The 15,634-nt window shown below is 40.7% G+C and overlaps 1 protein-coding gene across 1 annotated transcript in view; it reads left to right on the forward strand.

Annotated features, from left to right (window-relative positions):
• The window catches only part of TBXAS1 (thromboxane A synthase 1), a 227,848-nt gene that overhangs the window by 116,676 nt on the left and 95,538 nt on the right, over positions 1 to 15,634 (forward strand). Inside the window, exon 5 of the mRNA XM_059472124.1 lies at positions 10,436 to 10,552. Within this exon, the coding sequence (XP_059328107.1) occupies positions 10,436 to 10,552 (117 nt within the window). The remainder of the gene's footprint in view (positions 1 to 10,435; positions 10,553 to 15,634) is intronic.

Here is a 15,634-nt window from a genome sequence, read left to right on the forward strand (position 1 = left end):
GATATGCTCAAATTAATTTGTAAGAGGCAAATGCACAAACATTATTTCATATAAACGTCAAAACATGTTTTCATAAATTAGGATTTTTTTAAAATTTGATTGAAACTAGGCAATAACCACAAATATGAAATCTTGGAATATAAAATGCTGAAAGTGTGCTGTGCAACTCCTGAGGAAGTTTTATAGCCTAGCTCTTCTTGAGGGACAAATAAATGAGGAATAAAGCAGCTACTGCTATCAGGAAAATACATTTATCTTTTGACAGATAGATGTGAGAATCTTAGTATGTGAAATTTGGATTTTTTTCCCCTGATGTGTAAATATCCACTTAATGTAATTAGAAAGAATTGTGAAGGCAAGGAATTCAAATTCTTCAGCTGAGCAGGTACTGCAAATGTGATTTGTTGACAGCTTGTCATTCTGCCATTACAGCTGACCTGGAGTTTTCTTTCTGAATGCCTTTTCAAAGCAAAAGTAACATAAAAATTAAAGTATTTAGCCAGGGAGTGTTCTGACTTGGACTAGCAGCATATGCTTAGGGAAGGAGCAGAAGAGCAGAGCAAGTGCAGAGCAGTCTTTCCTGTAGAATGTCCCCGTAACATCTGACTGCCCATGGTTAACTTCCTAAGCTGAAAGCTGTATTCATGTTTTTAGTTTTTAATAGCCCTTTTCTTCAGTAGTTTGATTTAAATATCATCTTGAATCCATTTTTTGTTTTTAAACCATTAGAAGGCCTCACAAGAAAACTTTTATTGGCTTTGTTTGACATTGTTTTGAAATTTTCTTCTTGGCATTGGAGGGAGAAGGTGAAATATTTTTTTTCTTGGGTTATTTTGCACATATTGGAGATCGTCAGTTTGCCATATTAATCTCAGATTTTCTGTTTCAAATTAGATAAATGACAACTTGTAGTATATTTTGTGTATCAGGATGTTGTCACATGGGAGATTGGGTATTGGGCAACAAGTTTTAGGTGCTACATAGCAACTTGGAAGACTGGTAGAAACCCTTTGAAATGTCTACCACTTTTGGTCATAGTTAGCTACTTAGCCACTTGTTTATTTTCAGTGTTTCTTGGTGCTTTGAGATTTTAAGCTAGACAGGCCTGTATATAATTTTATTTCTGTATTGCAGCACCTGAGTGAAAGAGGTCAAACTAAAATTGTCAATAAAATATGAAGCACATGAAGAAGTGACATTTCTTATATATACTTTTCTCCAAATAAAAACGCTGCATGCAATTGATATTTTTAAAGTAAGCCATTGGTAAGCCTCCCCTTCACCTGTCTCTCTTACCTCTGCTAGTGACCAGAAGGTCCTAAGCATTTAACCCCTATTTGAGGAGCTTAATTTGACAATACAGATTTAAAGCTCTTGCTCAGCCATAGCTAATGTTCTGAGGTACCTCAAATCCCTTGGAGCTGCTGATTTCAGCAGCAGAAATCACCAAATGAAGCTTAGCAGTTTTGAACCTTGTCCAAGGTAGGAGATCTATGAATAGGATGTTTTGCGAGGAGATGGCACTCACATCACGTGTGCCTTTGAAATGGGCTGGTGGCTCAGGCACTGCAGAAAATGTAGCAGCAATAAACATGGTTCTTTGAATCAGAAACTGGTGGAGCCAGGCTGCACCAGTGCAGTCTCCTGTGACAAATTGACCAGAGTGCAAGAGAAAGAATTTCACATATTTACCTACTGGAAATCATTCCAAGGCAGTCCTCTCACCTCTCTGTGAAGTACCCCACCTAGAAACTTATAGGGGATTCTTTGAGACAATGCACTTGCAGCCTTACTTGTTGAATCAATGCCAAATTCTATGGCCATTCATGAAAGAGAAATTAGTGAATCTCTGCAGCCTAATGGGCCTCACACCATCCCTCCTTCTCCCTAACCTGTACTCCTGCTGTAATAATTCTTTCCTTCGTTATTCTTATTTCCTTATTTTTCTTCCTATCCTTACCCACAGGAAGGAGTCACAACGTTTTCCGCCCACTGTGAGTTTTGTTCTGTCAGTGATCATTTGAAAGTGGGTTGCTACCATGACTTCTTTCACTCTGCAGTTGTAAGAAAGGGAGTAATCCCTGATCACAGCTGTAGTGGCCTCTCTTCTGGAATAAGTTTTATCATTATGTCCATGAGAAGAAAGGTGGTGAGACCTTAAGGAAGTGTAGGACTCTTCCTACGTTGCTGTCATGGCAGCTTGGATAAGTCTGTGCTCATTTTGGTCAACTTTTTCTGAGGTATCCAGCTGTATACCCAAGGCATTTGAGTCAGCAGCCAAGAGGACAGGCAGTGGGATGGTGAGTGGTACCTACAATCTCTCTTGGTATTCTCCAGAAGCTTTAAGGTTACTGCAGGTGTGTCCCTGGATGAGCAGAGCATGGAATTCAGTGAAAATAAAAGACCTAGCCAACGTTCTTATGGGCACTGCCTGTCATTCTTACATATGCCAATGACTGAAAACATGGCAATATATGTGTACCAAAAATTATTGGGGACTGCTTTTTTTCCAAATACTCTTTATGTGCTGTAAAAGGAACTTTCTGGTCCTCAACCTTTCCTTTAGGAGAAGTGTGTATAAACAGAGAGGCTTTAATAGTCTTATAACTTTATCCAATATTAAAAAGTCCAGTTATGTCAGCTGGAAAGTGAATTTAACCATGTTTAACAACTGCTTCTCAGCAGAAACTCTCTATAGAGTATGGGTTCTCTAGTACAACCTGAGTTTGTTTATAATACCAAAATTATTAATTAATTAAGAGCAAGTACTTTTTTCTTTGCTTTGATTGTTTTGATCCCAAATGTGCAAACTGACCACCATATGCAAACTCATGAATGCATGGGCTCAATTTTGGCATTGCTTACACCAACAAACGGAACGTGTGACTTGCATCAGTTTGGGTCAGACTGCAGGAGGCCATATGTGTTTGTTTTAGCAGTTATGGATGGTTATATTTACCCCATTGCAATGACTCGCTTTGGTTTCTATTGACAAAACCATGACTTAAGAGAATGTTTGCAGAGACAAGAACAGATGTTTCCAGGCTGCTTGCCACAGAGGGGAAAAATAGCCAGTATTTGCTTGTAAGCTGGGGTTGGCTGTGCCATTTTTCCAATGGGTAATTAGGAATAGTAGTTATTAGTTGTTGAAGATCCTGACTTGATAACAAAAGAACCTGCTTGGAGATGCCTTTTTGTATAGTCTGATCTATGGAGTAGAATGAAAGACAATTGCTGTAATCACTGAAACCAATTCTACCCTGTCACACTCTTTTGAAGAACCTTAATGACCAAGGAGAACCTAAAAGCTTAATGAAACAGATAATCCGTGGACATTTTCTTCTCTTCTCTGCAGGCATGTTGATTTCAAATTAAGTTGAAAACTTTTATTAGACACTTTTATGAAATTGCAAAACAATATGAGCATTTTGGAGTAAGTTTGGTGATTTTTTTTTCCCCCTCTGAAGCTGTAAGATCACCTTCTGAATCACACATACTAAAACTAAAATTGTTTTAGACTGATAAAGAAGGGGGGACAAAAGTGTTATAGACTATTAGCAGAGCTGGCAATCTGGGAGGGTTTTGAGCAATGTGTTTGTGAAGTAGTATCTGTGACCATTAAAATTAAAGAATTTTATATTATTTTAAAATAAATTTTAAATTTTTAAAAATAAATCATTTTAATGGGTAAGGAAAGATTGATTTCAGCTGCCTGGGAGCTGCAGTGTGGGATGTGTGGCATCTGAGGGTTTGGAAATAGAATTTTGGAAAGGCAAAGGAAGAGTGAGGCTGCTTTGGGAGAGACAACTCCTGTGTGTAGTGATTCCCTGGGATTTAACATGGATGGGAAGCCCCTCACAGTCACAGCAGAGGGCTGAGAGAGGCTCCGTGGTCTCCCACACTGGCACACAGCCCTCAGTGGGCAATGCCAGCCCTTTGCCCTCTGCAAAGGCTTGGCTCTTGGGCTGAGGAGTTGGTCTTGCTCCATTATGAGATGATGATTTATGAAGAGAAGAAATTTTGCATGCTTTGAAGAGACGTGGCTATAACATCTGTGTATGCAAGGGCCTTCCAGATGGAAACAGCCATGAGCTACGGGGTATGTGACATAAATGAGCTCTGTTTTGGGTTTTGAAAACATGCAATGCAGTACTTTCCTGGCTCAGTCAAAAGCCACCACACAATGTGTCGTTGAATGTCATGAATAAAGGGAGAGCTGAGCATGAATTAAAACACCAAGGAAGTTGGAAGGAATATCCTGTATCAGTTTACTAACAGGGAATCTTTAAAGCTAATATATGGAGACGTCTCCTGCCTTCCCACTTTCATGATCTACTTACTGCAAGCTTGGTAGGATGTATTCCTGGAGATATCTCAGGGATTTTTTCTCTGTTGCCTTTTTTAAGAGCAAGTGTTATGTTGATCTGTTAAGTGTCACGCCACTGCCACTGACTGGATGAAATACCATATGGGCAGTTCATGGGTTTGCTGGTTCCACCTGCTGGCTGAACTGGTGGTGATGACCTGTCAGTCAAGGGGAGTTGAATGAGTAATCTTGAGAACAGATTTTATTATAATTCCTGTCTGAGGCATGGGGATAGTGTCTTGTCTTCAAGCTATGAACTTACTATCTCATTTTTTATTAACTTTCATTTCATTAAATTCAGTTTAAAAATGCAATTTCTTAAACAGGATGGTAATGCCTAATCACAAGGGCCTTTTTAGCAAGAAAAGGACATTAAACCTTTTTGAAAATAAGAAGATGAACAAGTTAACCCAGTGATGTGCAAGCACTTCTGCTCATTGATTCTGGAAATTGCCTTGGGGAGGAAGCCATCCCCCCCTAGGAGAAGGATGACCCCCTACACTGGGAATTTACCCCATAAATTTCCCTAAAATGGGAAAAGTGGAGGAACCAGAGTTAGATTTATCTCTGGATACTGAAATCCCCCTGGGTACTGAAGAAAGGCTGAAGGAGAGAGGAGCAAATGGCTCTCATTGGTGTGGATTGCAGGGTTGAGATTGGGGCTAAAATTCAGGGGAGTGTGGGCGTGGGATTCCAGTTAAACCTGGATCCCACAACAGCTGTGGGACTAGAAGAAAGCTTACATGCAGGCAAATGCTGTTTGCTAGGCATGACTAATGCCAGAATTAGTGCTGGAGTTAATGTTTGGATTTGGGATTTTGGATGCTCTAGAGCTTATTTCCTTGTTTGAATCTGAGGAGACTTAGTGCTGGTGTTTTACTGCTGTAGAAGTAAATTGTTTTTGATTGGTTTTGTTAGGGGTGGACTATGATTAAGTCTAAGTTTAAGATAACAAAGTGTCTGAGGTTTTGTTTTTTATAGAGTTTTGTTTCTCACTGTGTTGTCAGAGCACATGGAGAAGATTAGCAGCTAGTTCTGTGGAGGTGAGTGGCTTTTAAAGGTCTTTAAAGGTACCCTATAGCTTCTTTGAAGATTCATCTCTTCAGGATACTTAGAGTGCATGGCTTCATTAACTACCTTCTGCTGGGAAAACTTTATCCCTCATTTTTCTGCCAAAAGAAATAAGAAGAGGTGTCTAAGGGAGCACAATGGTGCTGTTACCCTTCTTTCTGCTCTAGGCAGTCATTGCTGTCTGCCAGAGGTTCAGTCTAACCTGCTAGTGACAAAATTGGGAAAGGAGCAAATATTGTTTGAATCACAGAAGGCTACTGTTTTACTCCAAGATAAAACAGGGGCAGGATATTAGTGCATGAATAGGTCCTACGCATATCCATTTGACATGCTTCTTAGCACAGTTTTGTTGTGTATTGATTAGTTGTCTCCCAGGCACGGCCTGAGCACAGTTCAGGAGAAGAACATGTATGATGACTTGAAGCAGTTTGGATATTTCCACTGTTTTTGGGAAAGGGATTTAACTTTGGGAACAGGGGATGTTCTGTTCCACTTGGCCTTAGAGCTAAAGATTCACTTGCCTGAATTATTTAGTAACACAGAGGAAGCCAAACTGACTCATGACAAACAAGCCAATAACTGGGTCTGAGGGGTCATCCTGAGGAACACCTTATGGGGTAGGGAATTCTTGCATCAATTGTAGAGATGCCACTCATCTGCAAATATTATTTCATTTTCTCTTTTAAAACCAGTAATATTTTAAAGGATTCGTTTGCAAGCAAATCAGTCCAATTTTCCTTGTTGTGGTTGATGGCATGTCTGTGAATGTGGGAACTCAGCAGCACTTGCAGGTACACTGCAAGAGATTACCATGCTGCCAGTAGTTTTCATGGAGCATTGCTGTACCAGAAATGGTTGATTACACAGGAGAAAGAAGCACAGAGCAGTTGTTCAGTATTTAGATAATGCTAGATGGAACATAATCCTGATTGCCTTTGACTTAAAAACAACCTCCTTTACTCCCCGAAAACCAAAATACTACCCCTGAAAATATTACAGCTGCCTCCTATGGTAATTTTTTTGGTGATTTTTATAAGCTCAAGATTTTTTACATACATATAGCACTTTGTCCATTTGGAAAGAGATGACACTTCATCTTTCACTGCGATATTCCAGGCTCATTCTCATACCAAATCCATTTTCATTCCTGCTATATGAACCTGCAACACAGGTTATGCAATTAGGAGGAAAGTGTTTGCAGAAACAATAAGGAAAACTTGATAAATGAAATCTGCTATACACTGTCAGTCATGCTGATGGTATTCCAATAAACAGAAAAATATTTTTGCATGCCCAGTTTTAAAGATACAGAGTAAAATAATTTATGGCCAAAGCTGGTTTTCCTTCCTTGCAGCATTTATATGTATATTATATTGTGCACACCAAAATTATGTTAAGGGAGCATTGCTGTCATAAAGCAGAGTGCTAAAAAGGCAATGCTATAGTTAGGGTTGTAGTTATAATATTATAGTTAGCAGGCTTTTTGTTCAATAGCTGAGTCCCTCTATGAATGTGCTGTATACAGTCTTTATGCAATTAGGAGCACTTTTTAGGGTGAATGTTTGGTTTTAGGAAGGGAATTTGCTTTCAAGACAAATGCAGTGAGATTTATATCACATCTGTTATTATCTAAGTGGAGCTTTGTCTTGCAAAGGAGATTTGTCTTATAGAGTGCCCAGTTTGGGCAGCCTTCAATTTAGGACTGGATGCAAAATACTTTCAAAGTGTTGCCCTGTAATTTTTTCTGGGTTTCTTTCTTTTTTTTTTTTTTTTTTTTTTTTTTTCTGTATGCTATTTAAACCTTGCTTGGAAGACAAAATTGGTAATTTCCTTGTGGGAATTGTTATTCTGCTCTTTCATTGTAGTTCCTGAGTGCCTCAGAAATGTTACTGTATCATTAGCATTTCTGAGGAGGTGATGTGATATATCCACTTTATAAAGGAGAGGTGAAGGCTGGTGGTTGAAACACAGGTCTGAGAGTGTTTGCTAATTTGGGGGCTGCACTCAATGACCTGATTTCTTGGACTAATGCATTCACAGGATCAAGGCACTTTCCCTGTTGCTGATTTCAGTGAGCACTCAGGAGCACTGCAGTCTGGGTCTCAGGATTTGAAATGAAGACTGAAGATAGAAGGAACACTCCTTTAGTGGCCAGCTGAGTCAAGATTAAGTATAAATGGCTGTCCTAGCAGCACAGAAGAGCTGTGGAGCAGAGGGTAGCATGCAGGACTTTTTGACAGAAGATGCTCATTTCCAATTGTCTGGAGGTTCTTTGTTCTGATTCCATTGTGCCTTTGAATATCTGCAACAAATGATGGAGTGCTCCACTGAGTGATGTTCTTTCTAGCTGCCCTTGTGATCTTCAGGAAAGATACCTGCTGACAAATTAGAAAACAGATTATTTATTTAAAGAGGCTCTTCAGAGAAAAAAGTCCAGGATATTTCAACTCTGACAGCCTGTCCAAGGTTTCCCTTGTTATTGTACAAAATAGAATATTCTATACATACATTTTAAAAGTGCCCTTATTTTGTTTTACAGTTGTCATGTAATGATGACAGTAGCTACGTCAATATCTTCCTTCAGTTTAATATGTACTTTTCTACTTGAAAGCTGCTCATCTTTGCTCAAAACTGGTTTGTAGTGTTATCCCAGTGACATTAGTTTACTATACTAGAGGGTGTTGCTGAGAATGTAAAACTATCCCATTAGCCTGTTTGCAATATAAAATAGGCTTCTACTTTTTACAAGCTTATGCAGTGTAGTAAGAATTTGGCAAGTATAAAGGAAAAAGGTGTTAAGGAGAGCTGGCAGCTCCTTAAAAAAATGATATTAAGTGCAAACTCTTCCAATAAGGAGGAACGTTAAGGAAGTGCAGTGGAAGACCAGCGTAGCTAAACTGCCAGTTCTTCATGGCTCCTGAAGAGAAGTTGTTTTTTTTACAGAGTGGAAAGTAGGTCAGATTTACAAGAAAAAAGATAACAAAATAGCATGTAATGGCAATAAAGTCAGAAATAGTGAGGCACAAAATTATATTAAAGAATCCAGGTGTGTTACAGGTTGTAAGAATTCATTTTTCATGCACTGCAGTAATGAAAGAAGGACTGAAAGGAAAGGTCAGAGGACAAAAGGGATCAATAGATGGCATTGAGATGGCCAAAATCATTGGTTGGTTGGGGTCTCTCCCAGTAAAATGGATACTGTTTCTACTGATAACTTGGGGAACTGTACTGCTGCTGCAATATCCAGAAGATCTCACATGCACAAATGAATGTCTCTGTACCTCCTGGTAACCAGAGAAGAGTAGTCCTTCTGCCCACACCCATCAATCTTAGAGTGGTTTTTCTGGAGGATATTACTGTACAATGCCTGAAATGTATTTTGGAACAGTCCACTGTTGGAAGGGAAGGGAGGAGCACAGGGTGCCTTCTTTGCAAGAATTGTTCTGTAATCTTGTTAATGATTTAGATATTAGCACTGAGTATGCTAAGAATTTATGTAGAAAGCCGGTAAGGATGAAAGAGGCTATGAAAGAAAGGGCTAAAATTTGAGGTGGTGTTATCCAGTTGCACAAATAACCTTAAAGGGAATGGTCATAGTTCAAAGGGACACATTCTACATATGAATGGGGAGTCACCAGCTTTAAGGATAAAGGCTGGAGAATAACTTCCTAGGGAGTGATTGTTCAGAAAGAAGTTTGAAAGTTGCAGGGAGCCACAAACCAGTTCATGAGTACAATGTCATGCTGTGGTATGTAATATTCCAGGGTGAATAAGAAGAATATAGCCTGAAAGGGGGGAATAAAATCCTGTATTGCCTGGAGTACCATGCTGGGTCACAGGGACTGTAACTTAAGAAAGAAGCAAATCAGCAAGACTATGCAGAGGAACAGTACCAATACTGAGCAAACAGTCCTAGAGAGCATGACTGATAAGTATGTGTTGAGTGAAATGGTGTTATGTGGGATAGATGGCTGCAATATGTTTAGTGGTTGTTAGAGCCTTCTGTATGTATGGGCTGCTGCAAAGATAGGGAGAATACCAGACTTCTATGCCTGGACAGCACAAAGACAAAAGTTCCGGAAAAGAGAGAGATTGTGATGCCATGGTAAAAGCAGTACAGCACTGGAAGAGTTTGAGTGGGGAGGTTATTGAATCTCTCTTATTGGGGGTCTTCAGGAACAATTAGGAAATGTCTTCTGACATAGTATAAGATGTAATATTTTGTGCTGTGGGGCTGGACATCTTCTGATTCTTCTTCCAGTCAGAAGTGTGTTGTTTTATGATGTGCTTTCTCTTTTGTCTTTTATATCCTTTTACTCCTTGGTGAATATCACTGTTTTCTGGACAAGAATTTCTTAGGTGGCAGGGAAGATTCACTAAATTCACAGTAGTCATTTTGGTGCAGAACTTCATGGAGCAGTGCTTTAAGTTGCTGTATTTGACCAACTGCTGCAGCTATAAGAGTCACAGGCCACAACTTCTTAGTGAGAGTGTTCCTTATAAACAGAGTAAGGACTGGGACTTGCTTTCTAATCACTATATTTTCTGAAGACTTTTAAAATGCATATAACAGCCTGACATGCCAGCTGTCACCAGAAATGGTGTCCCCCACCAACACCAGCATGCGGTATGTTGGCACTCATGTCACCCAAACAGGGAGTGTTGACAAGTCCTCTTGCCAGTCACCTTAGAAAGATAGGGAAGATGCCAGCGTTCAGTGAAGGAGATCTCAGGAGAACACCAGGGGCATCAGAACCAGAGCAGTCTGAGAAAGGAGCTGGTCCAGGACTTTTAAAGCCCAAGAGAAAATGACTGCAGCAAAAGGGAAATTTTCTCCAGCCTCATCCATGTTTAGCTTGGTGTTTGGGACTGATTTGAACTTCTCTTTGTGGGGCAGCAATGCAATGCCACTCCTGAGCAATCTTCCCAAGTTTCAGAGTCTTGAGTAGCTGTAGTTGCATTTGTGTTGAAATTGAATTATGTTTTCTTTCAACTTAGAAGCCGAAGTTGATATCCAAGCCAATGCTTGATAGCATCCTTTGTCTTCGTGATGACAGATGGAAGTTTGTGCGGAGCCTCCTGACCCCAGCCTTCAGCGATACCAAACTGAAAGAGGTAAGGTGTAGACATTGCTGCTTTCATAATTTAGAAGACTTGTGCAGGCATCTGCTTTATGTAGGTCCATATTAAGGATAGGTAAAACCTGCTACTTTGTGCCACTTTATTTAGACCTGAAGAGCACATGCAGCAGAGCTTCCATATGGCATGGTTCAGATCATAGATGGGTGAAAATCCAAAAAGCTTATCTGAAGATATGATTCTCTATCTTCCTCTGTTAAAGTCAGCTTTTCCATGAAAGTGTAGCATACTTAAGAAGGACCTTTACCCCTTCCTCTCCTCTACCCTATTAGGAGTAAGCTTCAGTTCAGGAAAGGTTATTGCTCCCAGTTGGAACATAGCTTTTCTTGATGTGCAGAGTCAGCAACTCTCATGTTAACACAGGAACTGCTGTCAGTCTATTTTCATTTCTCCATCTCCTTCCCTTTCCCTCTTCCTTTTATTCTTTAATCCTTTCATATAATAAAATAAGTCACTGGAACAAAATGTCATTGCCAGATAAATACCTCTGACTGAAAATAAATGTCTCTGTGCTGACCTGCTGCTAATTTCCTATAAATGTATCAGCATTTGCTCAGCCATGGGAACCCATTACCCAGTAACGAAGTCCTGTTCCAGTGATACAATATCTCTTAATTAAATGTATATAAATGATTGACTGGCTAAAGTCTTCTTTCAAACAGAACTACAAAAACCAACCCCACAACAACCAAACCAAAATCACCTCTTCCTTTTTAGGTTTTATTCTGAAAGGGAATCGTGCCTCACTCCGGTGCCCAGTCCTGGGTTGTAAAATTTTCCACTGGGCAGACGCTTGTGTTGTTTTGACGTGCCGCTGTCGAAATCCACAGTAACATCTAAATGTGTCTGGCTCTCCCAGCTCCATAGACAGCGGTCGCTTAGCAACGCCGGCTGTCACCTCCTTATTATGGTAAATTCTAATTGGCCGCCAGCCTGGCGGAGATGCTGATTAATCACCACTGACAATGCCATTGGTTATGCGCCCTGACATTTGCTCTGTCACCAACTCCATCACGAAATTTCAGCAAGGCAAGGGTGTTTAAATATGCAAGCGATTAGTTGCACATGGCGTGGTGGGGAGAGCAGAGTTTTGCATTTTGCTGGCGGGAATTAATCTGCCTTGCTGCAGGTCATCGGCTCTTTGCTCGTGGACTAACAAAAGATAATGCTGCACTCCCCTCAATTTGTGGAGAGCAACCTCTGCCAGCACCTGCCAGGAGGAGCATGGTGAGGGCAAGGGAGTGGAGCCTCAGGGATCCTGCTTTGGGGCTGGGCTCTGCAGGGTCTGGCCAATCCAACTGCATGGCTTGTTGGTGGAGGTGGACTGCAGGAATAATGGTAGGAGGTGAAAGGGAGGGCTGGCCAGTGCCTGCTAGCTGTCTTGCATGCAAGGATTGAGATATTTATTTTTAGCCTGATAATCAGCTTTGACCGTGCTACCTCTTCCAAAGCTCTGTGGGAAGACGTGTGACTGTGCATGGGCTTAGGGTGACCTGGAGATTGTCACTTTCTCCTCCCATTCAACAGCAAGTGGGAAAAAGAGGAGGGGGACAGGTCTCTCTGAAAGGTTCAACTTTGCTTTTCTCCCCCACACCTTCACCAGAAGTCTGTTCATCCCTACACAGACAGACACTTGCAGTAAGCCCGTGTGAGATTAGGAACCGCTGGTGAACGGATGTGCTACTCAGCCTTGCATTTCATTTTCTACCCAAATATGTTAGCAATACTGGGATTTGAAGTTAATGCAACTTAAGTCCTTGCCCATGTGCTTTTCCTGCTGTTGCTTAATTTAGGAGCCATACCAACACTTCACAAAGGAAATCAATGCTCATTAATTATGATCTCACTTTTTAGCTCTCACATATTTGGTACTCTCTCAGAACCTTTACAGCAGCATGGAAACAAAAATACCATGTTCTAGTATTGGCCATACTACAGAGTATCCAGCATTATCTGCAAGACATCCTGTTTATAATAAACCCTTCCTCTCTGCTTTGAATTACAAACACAAATTCGGTACTAATTTATAGCATAAGATCCTAGATATGCTATTTTATACATATTTATAAATATTACTGGGAAATTCCTTATTTTTCCTTCCAAGATATCAATTCCTTTGACAAAATCCCACACCAAAGTCTTCCACTCTGTTCACTCTGGATGAGTGCCTTAACTTTGTTCCTCTGTGCAGACTCTACAGTGATGCTGGAGAGACTGCAGACCTCATGAGTGTCTTTGGAAAGGGGTTCCCCTTGAGTACTGAAGCCCCTGGTGCCACTCCAAACGTAGGCTTGTCTGTCTGGATGCTCTAGAAAAATTGGGAGCTCCTAGCCTGTGACAGAGCAACAAGTGTTAACAACTCCTTGCATTCAGATGAGAGATGCACCAAGGGACAGAGAGTTCAGAGACACAGGTTCCTGATATCTCTGTTTCAGAAACTCAAGAAAGGACAGTTTCGGGGCTAGCAAGAGTGAGAAGCCACTTTGGCCTGGCTGCTGGAGGACAAGGCTCCAGACAGAGCTAATGTGTGTGGCTAAGGTTTAACCTGCAGTGCTCCACAGAGGCACCTGGCGCTGTGGGCAGAGGTGAGCTTTGCCCTTGTCACTTCAAACAAGTGGTGTGATGTCACTGAGAAGTTCACTGAGCTTGAGGAACTTCCCCGTAGTCTGGCAAATATCTCCAACAGCCAGCCAGCAAATGATCAAAAGATGATTCCAGAAATTTTGAATTTTTCAAAGTTACAGGACATGAACTGAAACTAGAGGTTATAGAGTTGTTGGGTAGCCAATATAGTGATTTCTGTGTGTCTGCAGAGAGTTGCTTTAGTAACATTTTTCAAGAGTTTTTAACATCTTCTCCAGCTTTCTCTTTTCTCAATTTGTCTTTAAAAGCTGTGCACCATTTCACTGTTCTTTTATGGATTTCAATGTCTTGGGTGTTCTCCCTTTTTCTAACAAGCCTGTAAAGATTACGAAAGTAGTCCACTCCAGCTGGAGGAAGATTTGGCTGGATAGCATTGAACACAAATACTACAGTGGTGGTGCAGGAAGATTGGGGAGCATCCATGTGAGATGCCCCTGGAGCTGGTAGCAGATCTAATATAATAAGCTCTTCCCAGTAAGGCCCCTGAATGAACCCCATAGTTCCACTGCTGTGGGAGCACTAAGAATGAGAAATGAGAGACAGGAGGCAGGAAACCCAAGACATGTCACTTCCCTGCCCTTGACTGCCTGTGGGTGATCTGACAGAAGCTACTTAAATTCTCTGCGCATGAAACAACTTTTATCTGTTAAGTGGGAACAACACCAATCACTGAAAGTTGATCGAAGAGGTAATTCATGAGGAATTGGTGAATTATAATAGCTACAGGCTCTAAGTAATAGAAACATTTCCCAGTGTTCCTGTCATGCTCTCCTCAGCTGTTAAGTATTGAAACAAGCTGACATGTTAGTGATCTTGCTGTACCAACCTTGATTCCCTATTTAGTATTTCTTATTTTGTTCCTCTTCTTTTTGCTGTGGTGCCTATGATGATCCTGCAGTTCTGGACCTCTTGTCAGACTTGATAAATAGCTCTACTCTCTTTTACAGCCAACACCAGCAGAAAACCTATTGATTTTTATTTATTCTGATGGTGCTGCAGTAGTCTTGTCATCTCCTATCAGTATGCCAGGGATCCTTTCCTCCATTAACAAACCATTTAAACAAAACAGAAGACAAAAATTAAAGAAGAGAGCACAGCTTAATGTAGTAGTATCCTAAATAACCTGTGAAGCAGAGTTTGTGTTGAGGCATTTCTTTCAAATAAAGGAAGACATAAAGCAGAACTTGTAATAACATGGCAGAACAGTGCAGAAAAATCCTCTAGTGTCACTCTCAGGCATGGAGATCTCTCAGGTCCCACTAGGACATAAGATCTGACAGTCCACCCATTAAGGTTTCCTTGATTTGCTGTTAGTCTGTGCACATTGGTCAAAGGCATTTTGGGAGTGTCTCTGCAATCTGCTGTTGTTGCTAAATAAAGCAAATGCACTCACGTAAGGTAAAGCAAATCACTAATGTAAAAACTGGTGTAAAATGTGAAATGCGCATAAACTTGAGCCGCAGGCCAGTATCTTGTTGAGTTGCTTATTTTGGTAAGTTGTGCCCAAGTTTAGCACAGCTGCACTCTCAAGTGATGGAAACAAATCCTTTCACAAAACATCTTTCTGACACTCTGATCTTTTTCTGGTTTTATTCAGGGACTTGAAATCTGGAAGAGAAGCAATTCTTGTGTTAGGGATGTATTCTTTCTCCTTCTCCCTCATTTCTGTTTCATAACATTTGTGGGACAAGAGGCCCAACACGACTTCTGCTTGCTGTCTGTGAACAGTAAAGTCTCCATTGTGTCTGCTTACAGTGAATATGATCCAGCCTTCTAGTTTTTAGTTTGGATGCTAATAATGATGGGAATAATAATACTGAGGAATACTGAGGGCCACATCCAACTAGAGGAATGTGACTCTGATGCCTTTCAATAGTGCAAAGATCCACATGCTCTGTGCATATGCAGAATCAGAAGCTAATTGTTGTTATGTGCCAAACAGCATATTGGCAGGATTTATACAGCAAAGCCTCTGGCATCATGAAAACCCTAACCCCAAATGCTCTTCTTTGGCAGAAAGAAAGAAATTTGGACTCTGGGCTACTCTTGCTATTAGATAACTGTCAGATCAAATATTTACAGGGACCATATTGTTTAGATTTTTCTTCTTCCTGTTACTCTCAGCCAATCTGAACACAAAGCAGCTGGGGTTTATTTATCCACCAAGAACTGAATCTCAGGCAGGTTATGCAGGTTTTATGTTCTCACTGGCAAATCAGAATAAATGGGAAGTAACTGATACCCAAGGCAGTGTAGATCAACATGTCAAGTTTCTATGCTTGGTATAGTTCACCTCCCCTGACACTACTTTATTTTTCTTGACAATCAGACAAAGATTTTGAGGTGTTACGAGACTTAAGAATGTTTCAGTCTGTGGTCTTTGTCGTTTGCAATCTTGCACTAATTTATGTCCCC

Source organism: Ammospiza nelsoni, chromosome 5, assembly GCF_027579445.1.
Source record: "Ammospiza nelsoni isolate bAmmNel1 chromosome 5, bAmmNel1.pri, whole genome shotgun sequence".
NCBI classification, from domain to species: domain Eukaryota; kingdom Metazoa; phylum Chordata; class Aves; order Passeriformes; family Passerellidae; genus Ammospiza; species Ammospiza nelsoni.